The sequence below is a fragment of the Rattus rattus genome, chromosome 13 (genome assembly GCF_011064425.1).
Source record: "Rattus rattus isolate New Zealand chromosome 13, Rrattus_CSIRO_v1, whole genome shotgun sequence".
Lineage (NCBI taxonomy): Eukaryota > Metazoa > Chordata > Mammalia > Rodentia > Muridae > Rattus > Rattus rattus.
Genome location: NC_046166.1, coordinates 50,958,699 through 50,979,688, shown reverse-complemented (window position 1 = coordinate 50,979,688; position 20,990 = coordinate 50,958,699). Strand labels below are relative to the sequence as shown.

At 46.2% G+C, this 20,990-nt stretch overlaps 1 protein-coding gene across 1 annotated transcript in view; it reads left to right on the top strand.

Moving 5' to 3' along the window:
* Positions 1-20,990, top strand: part of Prag1 (PEAK1 related, kinase-activating pseudokinase 1) — a 50,212-nt gene that overhangs the window by 435 nt on the left and 28,787 nt on the right. Inside the window, exon 2 of the mRNA XM_032918771.1 lies at positions 2,447-4,230. Coding sequence (XP_032774662.1) covers positions 2,447-4,230 — 1,784 coding nt within the window. The remainder of the gene's footprint in view (positions 1-2,446; positions 4,231-20,990) is intronic.

Genomic DNA, 20,990 nt, shown 5'->3' with positions numbered 1-20,990 from the left:
GTTGCCTACTTGCTCACCCTAAAAATGCTACTCCCTGACAGCTGCTGTTTGGCTACTCCAATCATCTACCTTTCTATGTCTTCCTTTAGGCTAACATGTATTCGTCTGCATACATCAGGATTTCCCCCTGATTTGGAGACTTATAAAAGGGAAAGCAAAAACAAAGACAAAGAAAAGCTTTAAACTATTGGCTGTAACATTAGATATTTATAGAAGCAACAGCCATTGTACAGTGACTGGCATCCACCCAGTACCTTTCCACATGAGTTTCTGTACCATCCACTGGTGACCAGTATTTTCACCGCACCCTCCACCCACTTCCCTTCCCCGTACATCGTAACGATCATAAGCACAGCTATTTAAAAGATAAAGCCTTAAAAAAATACAGCCACAATGCTCAGTCACATTTAAAATATTAGCAGCAATATTATTATTCCTTATAATAATGATTTTGCCACTCAGCCGGTGTTCACACTTGTAGCTTCTTCATTTGTATGTGCATGTGTGTGCACATGTGTATGGGGTGTGTGCATGCATGTACCCGTGTGTATGCCTGAGGTCCTCCAGGTTTTCTTCCTCACTTACTTTCTACCTTTCTCTTCATTTGGTTCTTTACCTTTAAAGATTTATTATTTCTATTGCATGGGTATGACTTGTTTGCTTGAATATGGGTATATTGTGTGCAAAGGCCAGAAGGAGGTTTCAGATCCCCTGGAACTGGAATTCCAGATGAGTGCTTAACACCACCAAAACCTAGGTCCTCTGCAAGAACAAGTACTTTTAACTGCTAAGCCATCACTCCATCCCCCTCTATTTTAGTTTTGAGAAACTCACTAGATTGACTGGCCAAGGAGCCCCCAGCATCTGCCTGTCTCTGCCCACCCCACCACGCCAATCCCTGAGGTTACAGGTGTTCTGGGGATCTATACCCAGGATCCCTTCTGGCATAGCAAGCCTTTTGCCCACTGAGCCACCTCTCCAGCCCCCATACTTCCAGTTTTGACTTGTAGATTTTGCCAGCTTTATCTCGGACCATAAAAACATTTATATCCTTAGAGGTTCAACCTTTCTTCTTCTCCCGAAAGAAAGCCTCAGAAAGGTATAATTACGGAGAGGGTGTGTGGGCCAGGGCTGCTGGAGGCTGCTGTCTGTGGACCTGTCTCTGAGACTATATGCCTGAGACATTCTAAGAACCCTTGTTCCACAATGACCTCTTCTAGTGTCGTGGATTTCCTCAGCCAATGTGATACATGAGCCAGGAAGGGTGTGTGAGTGCAAGAGAAAACAAAGGTCAGTTTTAATTCAAGGGAGGCTTATGTGAAGAGAGGCATTTCCTGGGGTGGCAGCAAACTCATGTCCTTCTTAGAGCTGTTCCGTTTTCCTCGAGCTGGCTACACCCATTCACTCAGCCGGTCTTGACACCTTCAACTTTCACCTATATAAGCCAGTGACTCTTTGTATTCTGCATCCCCCGGGGTAAGGAGCCCTAGCCAGCCTTGCAATGAAGCTCTCTGTACACATGGGAAAGGGCAAGAAGGAGAGGAAAACGGGAAAGTAGCTCTGTTGACGGGATGATTGACAGGACGGTGAGCTCACATCTTTGCCTTATTGCCCCGCTAATCCAGCCACTTAAGCAGTGGGAGCTGAGGTGACCCCCATAAACTGGAAGAAAGGACAGCTGTGTGACAAGGCTCAAAGGAGAGCCTAGCAAAGAGCCAGGAAGCCTGGACCCAGCCCAGAAGCGATCCCTTTGTCCCCTGGCCTGTACCAACTCATCAGGTGTTTAAAAAAACCATACGGGGCGGGGGTGGGGCGCTACAGAGATGGTTACACTCACGTGTGTGCTCACAACAGACTATGACTCTAATTCCAGGAAATCTGATGCCCTCTTCTGTCCTCCTTGGGTACCAGGCACGCATATGTAGCACTGAGAGATACATGTAGCAAACGCAGACTAATAAAAATAATTTTTTGAAAGGCAAAATATTGTTTCGACTTGTTTCTTCAAGAATGTGTCATAGCTGGATTTTCCAGTGACCAGATGGCACTAGGACGCATTAAACAAAATTTCAAAAATTTCCAATCCAGTGTAATTGTTTCACCCAGCGCTTGTGAATTCACTTTTTCTGGTTTGGGTGTTGATTTTTCTTACCAACAGACATGAGTTAAAAGCGTTACCATTCCTGAGTGGGATGCATAGCTCAACATCTGGAAAGACAGATGCTCTCTGCTGTGTGCCCAGTCATGATGATAGCTCCAGGGAGGCCAAAGGTGGGCATGGCGTTACTTGCTTACCCTCTGGGATAGACCTGAGTGCTGGGATGGACCTCTGTGCTGTCTGAGACAGGTGACAATGTTATCACTTGCCTCATACTTTGTTTCTCTTCTCCCTTCTCTGATAAAGTGTAACTTTTTTTTTTTTTTTAAACCCTTGGGGGCTGTGTAGGTCAACTGGAGACGAACCCCAGGCAAGCTCCTGCTCCAGAAACAGGAAGACGGGCCAATAGTTTACCTCGGCAGCTTCCGAGGAATGCAGAAGGCTGCAGGCCCTCTCGCCTGCACAGATAGCAACTCTCGTTGTCCCCCAGCCTACACCATGGTCGGACTGCATAACCTGGAGGCCCGAGTGGATAGGAACACCGCCCTCCAACCAGTGAATTTCCAGGAAGAGAAGGCTGGGAGGGAAGAGATGCCCTCGGCTCAGGAGAGCTTTCGTCAGAAGCTAGCTGCCTTTACAGGGATGACATCCAGCTGCCCCAAGGGCCCCAGACCCTGCACTTCTCCACAGCCCTTGCGGGAGTCCCTGCCCTCAGAGGATGACAGTGACCAAAGGTGCTCACCCTCAGGAGACAGCGAAGGTGGGGAGTACTGTTCCATTTTGGACTGTCGTCCAGAATCCAGAGATGCTGTGCATAGCACCGAGGGCTCTGGCCGACGGCGAGGGGACTGCTCACCCATATGCTGGGAGCAGGGAACATGTACAAGACCAACAGAAGAGGAAAAGCAGGCTCTGAACTTCCCCAGAGAGTGTTGTGGCCAGGGATCCACAGCAAACCCACCCCACCTGGGCCCCAAGAAGCTGTCCCTTAACTCAGAGGCTGCCAGCTCTTCAGATGGTCTGTCCTGTGGCAGCAGCCGCAGTGGTGCCAACAGCCCCTTTGCTCCACACCTGGAGAAGGACTACTGCTCTCTTGTGAAGGAGCCAACCTCGGTGAAGCAGCAGGACTCTGGCTGCCACTTAGTTAACTCTGGCAAATGTGTGGGTCAAGCTGTGGACCTCCAGCCCCCAGCCCTTCCTAGGGAGGCTGTGCAGCCCGAACCCATCTACGCCGAAAGTGCCAAGAGGAAGAAGGCAGCTCCGGTGCCTCAGAGGCCCGAGCCCAAGAAAGAGCAGGTAGAATCTGGCCAAGTATGGACAGGTGATACCTGGTCTCAGAAGACACCCTCTGGCTGGAGCCAGGAAAGGGAAGGCCCAAACACTGCTCCTCAGGTGGCAACCACTATTACTGTTATCGCTGCTCACCCAGAAGAGGACCATAGGACTATTTATCTGAGCAGCCCAGACTCTGCCGTGGGGGTGCAGTGGCCACGTGGGTCTTTGAACCAGGACTTACATGGTAGTGGAGAAGAGCCTTTGGTCGTGCAGGGACTAAGCTCAAGGGAGAGCCATCCACATAATATGACAGAAAACTCGTCCAAAGAGAAGCCTGCCATACCCCCCAAGCTGTCTAAAAGCAGCCCGGGAGGGTCCCCAGTGTCACCTGCAGCCCCCCCTCTGACTGACCACAGTGATGGGAACACCAGTGGCAGCAGTGTCGGACCTCAGCCTTTGTCTAGAGTCCCTACTAACCTAACTTCTTCCTGCCAGACCAATGGTGTTGCCGCCGGTGACCCTGCCAAGTGTCCCCCACAAGCCAACTCTTCAGTCTTGGACCAGAGGCGGCCAAGATACCAGACTGGTGCTTGGAGCCGCCAGTGCCGGATAGAGGAGGAGGAAGAGGTGGGGCAGGAGTTGTTGAGTCAAAGTTGGGGGAGAGAGTTGGAAAATGGTATTGCAGACCATTCAAACTCCTCTACCTGGCACCATCTCCATCCCATTGATGGCACCTCTGGGCAGAACGGCAAAACTAACTCTGGGATGAGCAAATCAGCTTCCTTTGCGTTTGAGTTCCCAAAGGACAGAGGCAGATTGGAGTCATTCTCACCCCCTCCCCCACCTCCAAAGTCAAGGTGAGTACCCTGGGGCCTGATGTGGAAAGAGTCATAAAAAAAAAAAAAAAGAAAGAAAGAAAGAAAAAAAGGAAAAAAACACTAGTCCTAGGGCCTTTCCCAGAAACCTTTGCTGTTGCTGCCTCCCAGGAAAGCCTCAGTTCCATCCTGGAGTGCTGCCTGCCAGGCACCAGTGTCTGCCCAGAGGCCATTGTGCATTATGTAAATTTCCCAGAGGCCCAGCTCAGCCTTGAGAGGGCTGGAGCTCACGCTTGGTGTGTGTGCTCTGCAAACAAACCTGGAAGCAGTGTGTGTGGACTGTCTGTTTGAAATGAATCTTACAAAGCAAAGAAGCGCCAGGGGGTTTGGGGGATATGGCTCTGTGACAGAGCACTTGCCTGGCAGAGGTAAGGCAACATGATTGGTCTCTAGCACTGGAGAGAGAGAGAGAGAGAGAGAGAGAGAGAGAGAGAGAGAGAGAGAGAGAGTGTGTTGCGGGGGAGACAGACAGACAGACAGTGAGAAAGAAAGAAAAAGGAAGAGGGGGAGGGGAGGGGAAGGCAAGGCAAGGCTGGGGTGGACACAAGTTTAGTACAGAGTCCATGCTTAGCCTGAGTGAGGCCTGGGTTGGATCCCAGCCTCCCAAAAGCAAACAAAACAACCCTAGCAAATGTTGCTCCTTTTGCTACATTCTTATAATAGGACCCCTCCCCAGATCCCTAAGTATCTCTTGCAGTGTTTTTGGAAAAAGTCTGAAACTTCATTTGTTGTAACATAGACAGCAGGGGTGGGGGGTGGGGGGAGTCACCCTACAGGAATTAGTCTAAAGCCAAGCATGTGCGCAATAAACACTTACTGTTGGATTGGCCTTAACGAGGTCAAGTTTTTTTAAAGGAAGCTTTGCACATGGTAAAGCACCTCTGATGTGGGTTTTTCAAGGGAACGAGAATACCCTTTGCTGTCAGCATGCTAAAGCTCACAGCTTTCTCCATTGCCCTTCCACACTATTGCTAGTTTCATACGCCTTTCAAAGGCTCCAGGAGACTAGAGGTCTTCGCTAAGCTATTGAACTGTGAATGAAATGTAAATTCTGAGGAATTTTTCCCCCCATTTTGGTGAAAGCAAAACTGATCTTGATCGAGAGAGGAGTGACCCGCTATGACAAAAAGCCCTCTCTCTACGCCTGCCGCCGCCGCCGGTGTTCTGTTTGAGTGGCAACCTCTGGGTTGCTGTCGGAAACAAGGGAATTGACCACAGAGAGAAGCCACTGTGACACTTGGCTTTGAACATCAAGGTGGTGTTTTAGGCTGTGATGTGATCTAACAGGGCCTTGTTCTCATGACCACTGCTCTGTTCTGCTGTTCCATTGGCCACCCACCATGCAGTATTGACACCTTCCAGAGTCTCGCTGATTGTAGACTCTGTCTGGTCCCTCAGCTACAGCTCTAACCACCTGAAGGAATGGATGATTCAGCAACCAAGTTCGTATTATAAGGTGTATATACGGACTTATTATAAGGGGAAAGCATGGATTTTTCAGGTGTTAGACATAATAGCTCATTTTATTCTTAGAATAGTCCCAGGAGACATGAATCATCATCTATTGTCCACAGATGACAGAATGCATTGAGACCTGACGGAATCTACCTGAGGTGAAAACTGTCCCTGGCAACTTAGCCAGAACACGTAGTGCAGCTCCTGACCTTCCAGCGCACGTAGAACAGAGCAGGGTATGAGAGCAAAACCCTCCAGTCTCGCCTGTGTGACTCAGTCCTAGGTGAACCAGATTCAACCTTACAAAGCCAACCTTCTATTCTGTCTCATATTTATGGGTTGAGGAAGCTGCATGTGGTCTCCTTGAGTCTCTTAGATGGGATGCTTATACTTGCCTAATTCTCTCTTTCAAAATTAATTTTTATGTTTATTTATGTGTGTGTGCTCATGCCCACTTGCACGGGGGTTGCAGTCAGAGGGCAATGTGCACGAGTCAGCTCTCACCTACCATATCCTGTGGGTGCTGAGGCTTCGCAGTGAGTTCCTTTCCTCACAGAGCCAGATGAGGCTCCAACCCCATTATTGAAATGAAATGACTAGAATTCACTGAGGAAATTAATTACTATCCAAGCAAAAGGCACTGAACGGTGTTCAGTGCGACAGTTGCACTCCTATCTTGTAGGAATCAGTCTTGGAAATACCACTGAAGTCTTAGAAAAGTAACTAAAACGTCTCACTGAAGAGTCATAGGACTTGGTGAAATCTTGGTAACCATAGCAACGTGACTCAGGAAGGATTTTAATTAGCATCTAGGATGACTCTAGAAACCCTTGGTCCAATATATTACAATATACCCTTTGGGTTATTTGTAGTTCAAGTAAGTGGGAACCTCAGAGATTATGAGTTCCATTCAAGAACAAATAAGCAGAAAGAACCTCAAAACCATGGCATTCAAGAATAAGAGAAGCTAGTTCACCTGGGGAAACATTCTCAGTGTCCCCGTGTTGCTGGAATTGTCTTTTGACTCTTACATGTCCCCTGTGAGTAGATGGAGGACAGGCTTGGGACCATAAACTGGCTTTGAGTTCTGGAACTCAGAATGTAGAATTCTTTTAAGGAAGAGACTGCCAAGAACCCCCAAGTACTCTGATCTCAGAAGTCAAGTTGTAGGCGAAAGAGAATGTTAGGGGCTGCACAGCCCCAGCTGAGTCAGGGCTGAGTCCCACCAATCATGGGACACATCAGTAATTATGGAAGATGATATCAGTTTTCCGAGATGGAAATTGTTGGAGCATCTTCAGGCAACATGGGAGAGTAATCTGATTTCCATGCTCAGGGTCAGACTGCTTCTAACGACCAGCTTCGTTGTGTGTGTTATGTATGCTTAGCACCTAGACGAAGGTTGCTTCACACATGACTGAGTCATGTTCTACTTACATAGTGTGGAGAAACAGAAATGGATTCTCTTGTTTTCTGACCCCTACCCTGAGGGGAGTGACTTGGCTTTGTAATGTCCGATATTGAGTATTCAGTGAGTAGCTCGTCTCTCTTATTTAACCTCGTACTGTAATGTCTTGCAAGACGGGCTCTCCGAGCTTATTTAATGTGCCTTCCTTGTGTCCTCCCCTCATGGGATGATAAGGCTGAATCTGGACTTGCTCTTACTCACTGCTACCAAGGCAACTGCCTACATCCACAAACTCACTCGGCTTTAGGGTGACGGACCTTATCTGGTTTCTGGGTCACCTTGTTCAGGGCAGGATTATAAGGGTTGACAAGGACTTCTGGTTGTTGGCGAGGAAACCGAAAACTGGTTCTTAAGAAGTGTGGGCTTCGTGTGTGCGTGCACACTTCACCTTCGGGAGGCAGCCCAAGGAGTGCAGCAGCATCTGGGAAAACAGTTAGCATGCCCAGGAATCCAGTTGCTTCCAACCTTTTGTTTCCAGGCAGATACAAATCTAGTTTGACATGACTTACAAGTTTTGAGCCACAAGGGGCGGTAGTACACAGCCATTTTTTTTTTTTTTTTTTCCGTTAGAGCAGCAGACAAGCGGTTCTCAAAGAGACCCCAAATAAGAATGCTAGGCCCAGGCTCAGAGGTGAACTTGACGGTGGAATCAGAAAACAAGTGGGTTTATGTTTCTGTAAGGTCCAGGTCCAGGAAAGGCCAAGAATCTAAGAAAAAGTTTCTCTACCAGAGTGGGAGTTTTTTTGTTATTGTTGTTCTGATATTACCACCTTTCAGTTTAACCCACTTCATGGTGTTATTCTTTCCTCTTTGGGGAACCGAGAGATGAGGCTGTTCCTTGTTCAGTCCCCTCCTGTGTTGGAGGGACAACATCACCAGGAGAGTTTTTCCTATGCATGAAGGCAGCCACTTTGTTAGGTGGAGAAATGAACATGTCTTCACTGTGTGGTCTCACCTGAAGCATGGTCACTCAGCATGACCCCAAGGATGGGAAGAGAGTGGCCGAGATGGCCACTTATCTTCAGTGTTCATATCCAATCTGATTAAAGCTCCTAACACTTTATATCAGCCCCACTCCATATTGTAGGGATTCGTGGGGATTGACACCAGGACATAGGAAGTCTCGACTTCATGGGCCTGTCTGGGTGGCAGTTTGAAGTCGTTTTGTGTTAGGAAACTCGGTGTATGGAGACTCTTCTCTAACGATCTGCAGCTTTTCTGGCTGTGTTTCAGTGAGAGGTGGAGTTGGGTTACGGAGAATGCGTGCTGGGCATATTCCATGGGAGAAACCGCACACCCTCCGCGCACAGCGTAACAGATGGAACAAGGCCATGTGTCAACAGTGAAGTTTATACTCTGCTACACCACAGGCAAGCCAGCAGTTGGCCTCTTCCCATGAGTTTGTAGAATCTGGAAACAGGGACTCACAGACATTATAAGCAGGAATTGTTAAAATTAATTCTTGTCTTTTTATCCTATAGTGTTTTAACAATTGCTGACTTGGTCTATGTATATCTTTGTGCATGTGTGTATAGAATACAATCTTTAAAGAGAACTCCTATGCAATTTTGAGCTCGTGCCCTTGACTATGCCTAGGAGTTAGAGATTCTTTGAATCACTGGGCATCTACTAATGACCTTGCTTTTTCTATTAGGCTGTGTACAAGATGCTAAAAGTCCAGCAATAGAAGGGTTTTTTCTTTTCTTTCTCTTGGGTTCTGAGGATTGCATCTGACTGAATTCAGTGATCAGGCATGCAGGGTGAATTTAATGAGGAGGTATACAGTGGGAGTTGAATTAGGTGTGCTATGTGAATTTGGTGAGCAGGTGTGCAGGGTGAATTTGGTGAGCAGGTACACAGTTGACTGCCTTTGATGAGACCAGTTCTTGTAGATCTGGGTTCTCCCCGTGGCCTGTACTCTCTGTTCAGTAACAGAAGCATAAACTCAGTTCAGTGTCCACGAGTTATAGGCCTCTCCTTCATGCCCTGTCGACTTCATTTTTTTTAATGCATAAAGAGAAGCACCGAATTTCTTACTTGACACATAGTAAATGCTCAAGAGAAGTTGACAGAAGAAGCAAATAACTTGGGATATGAAATGTTCTGAGCCTAGGTCCCTCGGTAGCCCAGCCCTGTTCTTGCCTCAGTTCACGAGGGCAGCACAGTATGCCCTGCATTACATCATAACTCCGGCCCATGTTTTAATCTCTTCAAGAGACTCCGTCCCGAGAGTGTGCAAGTTACTCTCATGAGCTCCTGCTTAGAATTTCTATCACAGTCTTTAGCAGAGAGCCATTTATACAGTTGATATTCGGTGAGGAATTTTTTAAAATTATTATTAGGGTGACGGGGAGATGACTTCATAGTTACCGCACTTGGGAGAGGCCTGGGGTCAGTTCCCAGCACCCACTCCAACACCCTCTTCTGAGCACCATGCACACGATGTGCATAGTACACTCGGGCACATATGTGTGCACGTAAGATAAAATAAATAAACATTCAAAAATCACGGCTGTGTGTGATGTGTGTGGGCACACGTGCCATGCTGTGTATGAAAAGGACAGAGAACAGCTTTGTGGAGTTAGTTCCACTTTCGAGTGTGTTCTGGGCGTTGAACTCAGGGCATTAAGATGCCCTTACAGGTTGACTCATCTTGCCAGCCCAGAATCAATCAATCAATCAATCAATCAATCAATCAATCTCTCTCTCTCTCCCTCCGTCCCTCTCTCCCTCTCCCCCCTTCCCTCTCCCCCCCCACCTTGAGACCGGTTTCTCTGTGTAGCCCTGGTTGTCCTGGAACTCACTCTGTAGACCAGGCTAGCCTCAAACTTAGAGATCCACTTGCCTCTGCCTCCCAAGTGCTGGGGATTGTGCCACCACGGCCCAGCCAGACGTTTTAGTTCATAAGAAGGCTGTGGCACACTATGGATTCAACAAGTTTCTATCTGGCTTTTCACTGAACACCCGTTGTGACTCCCTGACTGCCCCTGCCCAGTGGAACGTTGCCACCTCGACTTGAATAAGCTGAGGTTAATAATTGTCCATGCTTCAAGGTGGGCAAACACAGTGGGGCGCAGCGCATTCCTTCTTGGATTAATTACTCTCCGGTGCTTTTACCTTGCAGTCTTGCACGTGACCTCTGCTACTTACTGGGCTCCTTAACTTTTTGGTCTTTTGGTTTTTGTTTTTAAGGTGAGCAGGTATATGCAACCAACTCCTCCTTACCATCGAATGCTCCTTTCAAATAGTAATCATCTAGAAATTTCCCGCCAGCAGCGAACTACAAGAATTCTAGGGTGACGTTGCTTCTCCGAGTATAACTTTTTCATACTTTCTGAGAGAAGTCTGGAAGCACAGACTGAAGCCGTTTGACGGCCCTCTGTCTGCATTTAGTAGCCAAAGGAACTCGGTTACGGAGATGGCCTGACTGCTCCCGAAGCATGGAAGTAACCAACTGCTGGGTGGTTCTGTTAGCGCCCCAAGGCATGTTGGGGGAATTGTTGATTGGATTAGCCATAATTCGTTCTTTCATGGCTGATAGAGGAGCTGCAGGCCATCCTTGCTGTCCTCTGTGCAGGCAGCAAATCCATTCTGATTGTAGACATCTTCCGTCTCTGGCTTGGGATCCCCCATCATTTGTTTCTAGCGGCTTTGGACAGATCCCAGGAAATGTTTCGAGTTAAGCAGGTGCACGCTCTTCCCTTGTAAAATTCCCCACTTCTACTAGCTTATGCCCTGGGTGCTGGATGACTTCCTGCGTGCTTTCCCAGCGAGCAGACTCTTTAGACGCAGTTGCTCTTTACTGGGTGACAAGGGAAACCTCTACATTGAAGTCTGTTTTTACAAAAAGATCTTTCCCTTTTGCTTATGTTTTATTTCTTACAGTGCATTTGTGTGGGGAATGCATGTGTGCACGTGCGTGTGCATGCACTTAGCTCTCTGAGGCTGCATGTAGAGGCCAAAGGCCAAGGTCCACCTTAACCGCTTCTCCACCTCAGTCTTGAGACAGGCTCTCACTGAAGCCGAGGCTCACCGTTTCTGCTAGACTGGCCACCCAGCTTCCCCACACCACATACACCATTCCAGCACGAGCCTCCCAGGCCTGTGCCACAGTGTCCAGTGGATGCTGGGATCCCAAGCCAGGTTCTCATTCCTGGTCAGCAAACCTTACCCAGTGATTCCCCCTCCTTAGTCCAGCAGCCTTCTCTTTTCACTTAGATACCGTTCTTCACCTAGTTACTGTTTCTGTCACTGGCAAATGACTCCTTGACTTCCGGAAGTTTGGCTTCCAGCCACTTCGTACCCATTTACCTAAGTGTTCTTGTTTTCTTTATGTGGCCCTGTCTGTCCTGGAACTGGCTGCGTAGACCAGGCTGGCCTCATACTCACAGAGATCCACCTGCCTCTGCCTCCTGAGTGCTTGGATTAAAGGCATGCACGCCCACTGCCTGGCTGTTTTAAAACTTTTTTAAAAGTCTGAAACCAAGACAGGGTGTCACTGTATGCTCCTGAATTGTGGGAAACTCATCAGGATGGCCCCTGCCCTCTGGGAGCTTCGCCTTGGCAGTCAGGATTAATGGGAATAAAATATACGCATCAATACAAGAGTTATTACTATCAGTAGGCATGGCAGTAAGTAACATAAACTCGAAGAAAGTGAAGAAGAGTCTAGAATTTTAAAACAAATCATCATTTAAAATAATTCATAGCTAAAATGTATAGGTCAAAGCAAAAGTAAGCTTTTGTGGCCCAGTGCCTTCTGTCAGGCGGACAGGATCTTCTATGCCAGTTCAGATCAGTTAGAATACTTCCCTAGCACTTTATTGAGAACCTAGCCTGTGAAAAAGCTTGCTGCAATTGATTAGTAGTGTCTGCAGGGTGTGTAGACATGGGAGGTTTGACACTTGTGCTAGCTATTTGTGAAATTGGCCTTAAAGCCTAAAGTTGACCATCTAAGGTACAAAAAGGCTGGTACTCAATAACCACTCTCTACGTTAACTTAGGAATTCAATGATTCCTTTACTTTGGGGGATGGGGGTCTGTTTTCTGTCTAGCTGAGAGTTCCTAAGTTGAGTGTTAGCAGAAAATGTAATCTTTGACATTCAGACTGCAATGTCAAAATGTTTTGCTTCTACTCAGAGAGTGATTAGGATGATCTATGAATACTAACCTTTTTGGAGCCCCGTTGTAAGAAATAACATTTATCACTAAGTTACTACCTATCTCTTAAGGTAGTTCTTCTCTTTCTATACCTTAACTTTATTTTCCCAGTCCTTAAATCTGTTTAGCAGTGTGTGTTCATCCCTTGCCTTCCTGGCTTTCTGTGTCCATAACTGGAGGGAGTGGGTATGGGAAATGTGTCTCAAGGTGGGAAGGAAATATTATGAATTCTAACTAGATAAACAAATACCGTGATTTTTCTAATACATTCTGGTAACGAGATAAACCATCTTTTATCATGGTACTCAGCAGGGCAAAGGGCACATCTATAAGAGTCAATAGAAGACCAGGGCAGCTCCATGCCGATGTGTCACACGTACTTGGTGTTACGGCTTGGGTAAAGAATGTTCCCATGTAGTGGAATGCTTTGTCCTCGGTCATTTCTGTGGGTGTAACATTTAGGAGAAGAGAGCTATCTAACCGAAGGAAATGTGTCACTGGGGGCTGAGCCTTGAGATTTATAGGCCCATTCTATATTTCCTGTGCCCTGTGCCCTTACTGCTTCCTGTCCCCTCCGTGCTTCCGACTGCCCATGGATAGACCCAATTGCTTCTTGCTCCTGTTGCCACAGTTACCTGCTACCTTGCCCTGCCCTGCCCTGCCCTGTCCTGCCCTGCCCACTATAATGGACTCTATCTCAAACACGAACCCAAGTAAGCCTGTCTTTCCTTCAGTTGCTTTCCAAGTATTTGCTCACTCTGACAAGGAAAGCATGAATTCACTTGACAGCCTTCATTCACAGTTGGCTTCCTCCCTCCCTCCCTCCCTCCCTCCCTCCCTCCTCCCTCCCCCCTCACCACCTCCTCTCCCCTCCCTCCCTCCCTCCTTTTCCTTTGTTGCCTCTCTTTCTTTTGTATGCATGTATATATATGGAGGCCAAAGGTCACCCTCAGGCATTTTCCCTCTGGAAATCATACACCTTATTTTGTATAAGACAAGATCTCTCCCTGGGACCTGAGGCTAGCCAATTGGTCCAGGCTGGCCAATAAGTCCCATGCATCTACCTGTCTCCACTGCCCCAGGTCAGGGTTTATCAATTGCCTCCAGTCATAGTTTTCTATGTGGGTCTTGATGCTTGCACAGAAAGCACTCTACTGGCTAAGCTATCCCCCAGCCAGCATCACGTATTATTTTTGTAAATATGCCTTATCTATTCCTGTCACCTCCAAAATTGACAGTAGAGGATTTTTCTGTAAATTCTAAGCATATACCCTTGATCCTTTGCTCATACTCCTCTCAAAGCATGTCCACATCCCCTACAAAAGTGTGCAGAAAGCCCTTTCATGTATAATACACCAGGCCCTTATAGCTCAGGGCCTGAGACGTCGTTTATATTGATGTTTATTTCATCTCTATACAATGAAGACTGGTTATGAGTGGATCCTGGACCATTTAGTGGTAGGGAAAGTGTAGATTGTTTCTTAGATGATTTTAGCAAACTAGTTTATCATAAGGAAAAACCACACTAAAACCCTGCTTTCTGTCATCATCATACATGAAGATGGGCTGCAGAAGGAATAATGACATCATGAAAGAGGAAACCAAAAGGCCCCAAACCCACTGAGTCAGGAGCTCTAGCATGCACGTGTAATCCCAGCACTCCTAGGGTGAGATGGGAGGCCAAGACAGGAAAGTGCCGAAAGGCTTTTGGACCGCCCGGCCCACTGTACACAGTGAACAAGAGACTGTCTCAGTCAAAGGAGAAAGCCAGGACAGAGACCCGACCCAAGGTTGGTCACAAGTGTCAACATGCACACCACAGCACAACTGCAGCTACAGAGAGAGAGAGAGAGAGAGAGAGAGAGAGAGAGAGAGAGAGAGAGAGAGAAATTATGGCAATAGCCACAAACAAATGAAATTGAGAAGCAGCAACCTTGCCATACACCAGATTTACACATCAGATATTACCAAATTTTGACAAAAGGGAGGGGAGAAAAGCTATTCATGACCTAAATTTCTGGTAAAATTTAAGGCTGGAGCAACATTGGGGTTTTCGTTTTGTTTTGCAAAAAAATCTGATGTTATTAACCATTAGAACACACCATATCCACACCATGTTTACTTTTGAAAAATACACACAGGGGGTCAATAAAGGGTCATATACAAGGAAAACCGTTGTAGTATTGCTTCTAGTGGCAGGAAGTTTGAACCCTTTTAGATACTCATCTCTTAAGAAACAGGAATGTGAAATGTCATTGAATATGAAATGGAACTGCTTAATAGAAGCCAAAAGCAGGGAACGAAAACACTCTCTCTCACCTACACACACACACACACACACACACACACACACACACAATATCATGGAAGGACTTTAACATCAGAGTAAAATCACTAAAGGACCAAAGACACACTACAAAATGCTGCCATGTAAACGAATGCTGGCACAAAGAAACCATGGGGCATGCCGTGCCTCTCTGACTGTGAGAAGGTTTTCTGGGAAGTGAACCCAGGACCTGGTACATGCTAGGCAAGTCCTCCATCACAGAACTGCATGCCCAGTAGGCCTTTCTTAAAGCTGAAGACAGGGCTTCACTAAGTCAGAGACTGGCCGGGAGCTTGTGGTCCCTATGTCTTAGCCCCACAATTTGCTGGGAGAACAGATCTGTTCCCCCCAGCCTAGCTTCTCTTTCCACCAAAAGGAAAGCTGACTTCTTACCTTTTTAGGTGACTTTTTTTTTTTTTTTTAAAGCTGTGGTAAATTATGCCCAGTAGAGCTTTCAGTCTTTTATTTTTTTTACCTGCAAAACAATATGGTAGATGTTGTCATTAGGAGACAGATTTGAGCACTACCCATGGGTACCAACCTTCCTGAACGCTCAGGTCTTTTACAAAGTAGCTTAACATTTGCGTATGACCTATCCAAATCCTCCCAGTCATCCTAAATCATCTCCAGAGGTATTTAAACAATGCACGTAGTGTAAATGACTTGTAAAATGGTTGCTGTACTAGGTAGCAAACAAAATGAGAACATTTCCAACAGAAACCACTTTGATTTCTAAGTACTGTCTCTCCCTGGCTGGTTAGGTCTGCAGAAACGGAACTCGTGGGTTGAGTGTTGACTACGCGCTCATAATTGTACAGTTGATCTCTAGAACTCCTCAACTTGCAAGATCTGAAACTACAGCCATCAAACAATAACTCACGCCCCCCCACACACCCCCAGCCCTGACAGCAACCATTTTATTTCCTGTCTCTGGTTCTGAGCTTCATGTAAAAGTGGGGTGATGTGCTGGATGGGCTGTTCTGCCTGGCACAGCATCTTCAAGTTTCATCTGTGTTGTGCTTTGATAGAGCGTCCCCTTAAGGCTTGAGGTTCTGCAGGGTCCCGTACTTTGTCTATTCATCTGTTAATGGGCACTTGGGTCACTTCTGTCTTGTAGCTGTTGTGAATAGTGATGCTTTGTGTATGATCTCCTGCACCCAGCCTTTGATTTTTGGAGGTAGCCAGGACTTGGAATTGCTGAATCATCTTATATCTAATTCGAAAACAATTTTTTTTTGGAGGAGCCGCCACACAGTGATGTCCCGTAACTGCTGTCCCCCTCTTATTCTCGCCAGTGGTAAGCAAGGGCTCAGATTTCCCCACATCCTCCCCGCCACATTACTTCCCAGTGTTGTTTGTTAGGCGTTTATATTGCAGCTCTCCTTGTAAGAATGAAGTAGCATCTCATTGGAATTGATTGGCATTTCTCTGATGATTAATCATGTAAAAAAAAAAAAGTATCTTTCCCTGTGCTTTCTGGCTAATCTAAACTTCTTTGGAGGAATCTCTATTTAGAGCCTTCTCATGTTTTAAGCTTTTGTTACTATTGTCATAGTGACTGGGTCATGTGCCCTGTGTCTTGAATCCTTATTAGAAGCAGTGTTTGCAACTGTATTTGTCCCAGCCTGTGGGTTGCTTTGTCACTACATTGACTCTATCCACTGATGTATGACAGGCTTTCATACATCACAGTCCAACTTACCGGTTTCCTTTGAGCAAGCCTGGTTCAGTTCCCGGAAGTCATTGCCAAGCACAGTGTCATGAAGCTTTGCTCCTGTTCCCCTCCTGTGATGTGACTGTTTTAGGCCTTCCATTGAGGTCTTTGATCTATGTTGGGCCAGTTTTCATTAGTTAGGGTCCAAACTCATCCAATGACTGTCTGTTTCCGTCAAAGGACTTGCCCACCCTGCTGAGTATTGTCTGAGAAAGTGTGTTCACATAAGCCCCACCGTCTCAATTACCATAGCTTTGTGATACGTTTTTGAATTAAGAAGTACAAGGCTTCCAGTGTGGTTCTACTTTGACTAGATCACTTTGTCTGTTTGTTGTGTCTCAAGAGTTCCTATCGATCCTAGGATGAGATCTTCAGGTTCTGAGAGGACCTAGCATGAACTAATTGTGGCCCTAGATGCATGCTTCTCCATTTATCTAGAAAAGTAGTAGACAGAGGCAAGAATGGCAGGTGTTTGGAGTGATCCAGATGGTTGTAGCCAAGACTGACGGGTAGGGAAACGGGACCATTGAGGTAAGAGATTGGTGAGGAGTTGACCAGGGAGTGTGAAGAGAGCCTGTAAGTAATTCTGATCCTTCTTGGATAACAGACTGGACCAACATGAGGATGGGCAAACAGGTCATCCTATTAGCTTTGTTACGAGGAACCTTCCATACTGAAATGAAGTAGAAGGAGTAGAAATGGAATCTGCTATAAATACACACTTGATTTGTTTTTTTAAGGAAAAATAGTGGGGTATGGGTACAGGGTCAGGAAAGTGGACTTGAACTATTTATCAACCAAGAACAAAACCAGACTCACCAAAACCAGTAAATTAGAAACAAAAATATTACCATCAGGCCTAGGTAATCTTCATGGACGGATTGTTACAAGGATGTCTAGATTAAGACAAGAGCCACAGTGACTCACACAGTGACGAGGTTACTACTGGCTTGATTGAGTCAGCCACTGCACGTACTTGCTTGCTCATGAAGATGTGGTATGAAGAGGAAGATCTTGCCCTAGGGAGCCTGAGGTATTCGAAGGGGATTCTTTTCTGCAACAATAAGGATAATACACCAAGGTTTGTCCTGTTCCTAGGTTTCCCTATACTGAAAACCAGAAAATGAGTGATGTGATTGGCTGGGGGCAATGAGTCGAGTAACCTGATTGACTGGGGCTGTGTTGGCATCTGGACCTGGAGCTAGACTATAAATGACCCAAATGTCAATCACACAGATTCAAAATGAAGTCTGAATTATGAGCAAATGAACTCTTTATGGTTAACTTAGAGTAGTGTGCCCTTATAGCATTGTCTTGGTTATCTTTCTTCCTTGAGGCTCCTTAAATGGCCCTAATGAAAACAGAAGCGTGGAGAGAACTCTCTAACCCTTCTGATTCTGAGGTGGCAAAGGAACAGGTTGATGAACTGGCGGCTGCTGACGTCATCATTCTGTTATCTGTCCATCCCAGCATCTGGCTGTCCGTCCATCTCACTAGCATTTTCTCTATGTGTGGTGTTACATTTAGTATTATAAATACTAACCTCTGAACCTTCCCAACACTCTTAAAAACAAACATTGTTTCCCAAGACACAGCCAGCAATCTTGGGAAATCTCACTGTCAGCCTAAGATACCACACCGGTGCCCTTTGAGGTGACTCAGAAATCCATCCAGGAGGTTAATCAGTTGCTTGGATAAAGCTGTTCTCTCAAGGGCCCTGTACAGGGCAGGTCATGGGATAACCCTTCTGTGACCGGTGGTTGCTTAGTGTTTAACTGTGTTTGTCTCCTTTCCCCCAACCATGGTTTTCATGCGAATAGAAGTGTGAAGCAGACTTTGTAGGCTGTAGGCTGGAGCCTGTGCTCTTAGAGGATTGAACTGGGGGTGAAGGGTCGTAGGTTGGGCAATGGAGTCTAGCTGTTGAGGTCTTTAGCACCCACCATTTACTCATCAACGGCTTTGTCTCGTCTCTAACCTTCACTGGAATCACATCCCAGGAAGCTGCAACTGTCTGCCATTTTACCCCTGAACCTGACAGTCCAACACATCTATGAGAAAGCCCATACCTGTGACGTAATCCTAAGACTGCTTCTTGGAAACCTAAATGACCCATCTTTAACAAATGCTGTGTCATTTAGCAGCAAAATGTAGCGACAGGGCAGATGCCTGCAAAGTTCTGTGGACCGATTTCAGCATTTTGATCGTTGGCTAAGTCATAGGCACACCGTACATGTTGTTTCTTGGGGAGTGCCAGGGTGCTAGCTAGCTTGCTGTCTGTGGATGATAAACCACTCCCAGAAAACAACTTCAGGTGGGAGAGGATTCTCTGTGGCTCGGGGTTCAGAAGATTGGGAAGATGGTCCACTAGCTTCTTCCCTTTGAGCCTGAGCCAATTCAGAATGTCACGACAGAGAAGCTGGCTCCCCTTCCGTCAGTCAGGAAGGAGAGGGACAGTGAGGAAGAGGCTCCATCTCTTAAACTTTCCACTGCCTCACAGAAAAGTGTCTGGTGATGGACTCGAAAGTGGGTTAGCACATCAGTGAGTTCAGAGACCTAATCCACTCCATTCTTAAAGGTGCCATCACTGGACACGGAGGTGCTGGGGACCATGGGTATATGGATTTGTATGGGACATTGAATGTGTGGGTGCTAATCCAGATCAAAGTATAGTAACAAGGAAAACCAGTGGTGCTTCGCTCAATACACTCACTCAGCAATGCACACAGAAGACTTCTGTGGTCAAACACATGAGGCCTGTTCATAAACATCAAGCTGTTAGCTATGCACAGAATGCTGACTAGGTGTCCCTTCCTTTATCCTGTCCTGTCACATTCTGTCTGGTGACAATGCCAAGTTCCACAGCTTAAGTCTTAGTCCCTGATTGCCCCCGGCCTCATTTAGAACCCAATGACAAGACCCTTGATATTTACATGGGCTTCTGATTGTAAATCAGGCTCCCATAATTCCTCCCTCGGGCTTGATTGATAGGCTAGAGCAGCTCCAGAAATAGATCCATTTACAGGTTTATTATAAAGATCTCCCAAAGGCTACTGATGAACTCTAGGAGGAGTGATGGCTGGGGTGCACAGCTTCTGTGCCCTTTCTGGGGTACCACTCCCAGGAAATAGATGTGTTTGTTTCTCCAGAAGCTCCTTATGCTCCATCCCTTGGGGTTATAGAGGTTTTTATGATGCAAACATGGTTGATTAAAGCATTCCCTATCAGTGATTAATTTAACCTTCAGCCCCTCTCCACCCTCGGGAGCTTTGGAAATGAGGCTGAAAGTCCAGCTCCTTAGTCCTGCCGTGGTCGTCGTCCTCCCTGCAGCCAGGTTCCATCCTCCAACTCCCAGAGGCACTGTCAGCCATCAGCTAACTCGCCTGTCTATAAAATGATACTTAGCATTTTGGAGTCTAAGAATTTCAGAAGTTGGGTGGCAGGGAAACTAGAGCGAAGATTAAATATACATTTTACGCTATTACCGATTCCCTTGAATCAATTATGGCTTTCTTTCCCTGCTTTTAAAATTCTCATTCTTACTTTTAAACTGTGTGTGTTAAATGCAAAACCAGTCTTTAAGTTTGTAAAGGCTCATGAGAATAGCATGAGGGTATTTGTTGCACATGCAAATGAACAAGGCTGCATTGTGAGGATGTCATCTGACCATAGATGAAACCAATTTTCTATACTTATACATGCAAATAAATGAGCATGAAAGATACCCCAAAGCAGCCTGGTTCTTCAAGTTTCTTTTAGTCCTTGGCACTTTCAAAATAACTCTTTGAACATCTTCACCCAACAGCGCAAAGAGGGGAGATAATCAAAGGTTCAAGGCCATTATCTTCAATTAGATGGTGTTTACAGCTATCTTGGAATACTCAAGACCCTGTGTTTCTATTTTTTTATTTTTTAAAAGCACCAAAGTCAATAACAATAAATTCTTTTTACATTTGTTACCAGCCTAATTGCTGGGTTTTTTTTTTTTTTTTTTTAAAAGACGATACAATGTATTGAAATACAGGCTATTTTAAGACTGTTCTACTTTGTAGATAAGAGAAAGTTTTCCCTGGTTTGATCAAGAGTTGCCTGACATTTCTGCCTCCGGCATGTTTTGCCAAGCAAGAGTCACTCTGTCTTAAGGAGAGCACATCTTCTCTCAGATGCCAGGGAGATATCGAGACAGAGGCAGATAAACTGAATCAAGAAGTATTTAATAATCACTCTGTGTTCCAGCATGCCCTGCCTTTGACACAGCTCCGAAGCCATGGCCTGGTTTGGGGGTGGTAGAAAGCTTGTTTTCCATGAAACAATTAAAATAATTTAACCAGGTTTAAAGAGATATGCCCAGCGAGGTGATCCCCACGGTTCTGTGTGAGTTCCAGAGAGAGGGGCCGCCTGCCCGAGAAGACTGGAATAGCGGGGGATTCGTGGGTAAGTGGAGCAGTGCTCACCTAAGGTTGGGAAGCTCAAAGGGAGCAGGAAAGACTTCCTCTCTGCCTGGATAGGGAAAAGGAAATAAATGCTGGGCACTTTGGTGACTAGTAGAAGAATTCTGTTTGAAAATTTAACCTATAAGGGGAAGGGGTAGTATATTGGCCAAAATGGACCTTTGTGTGTGT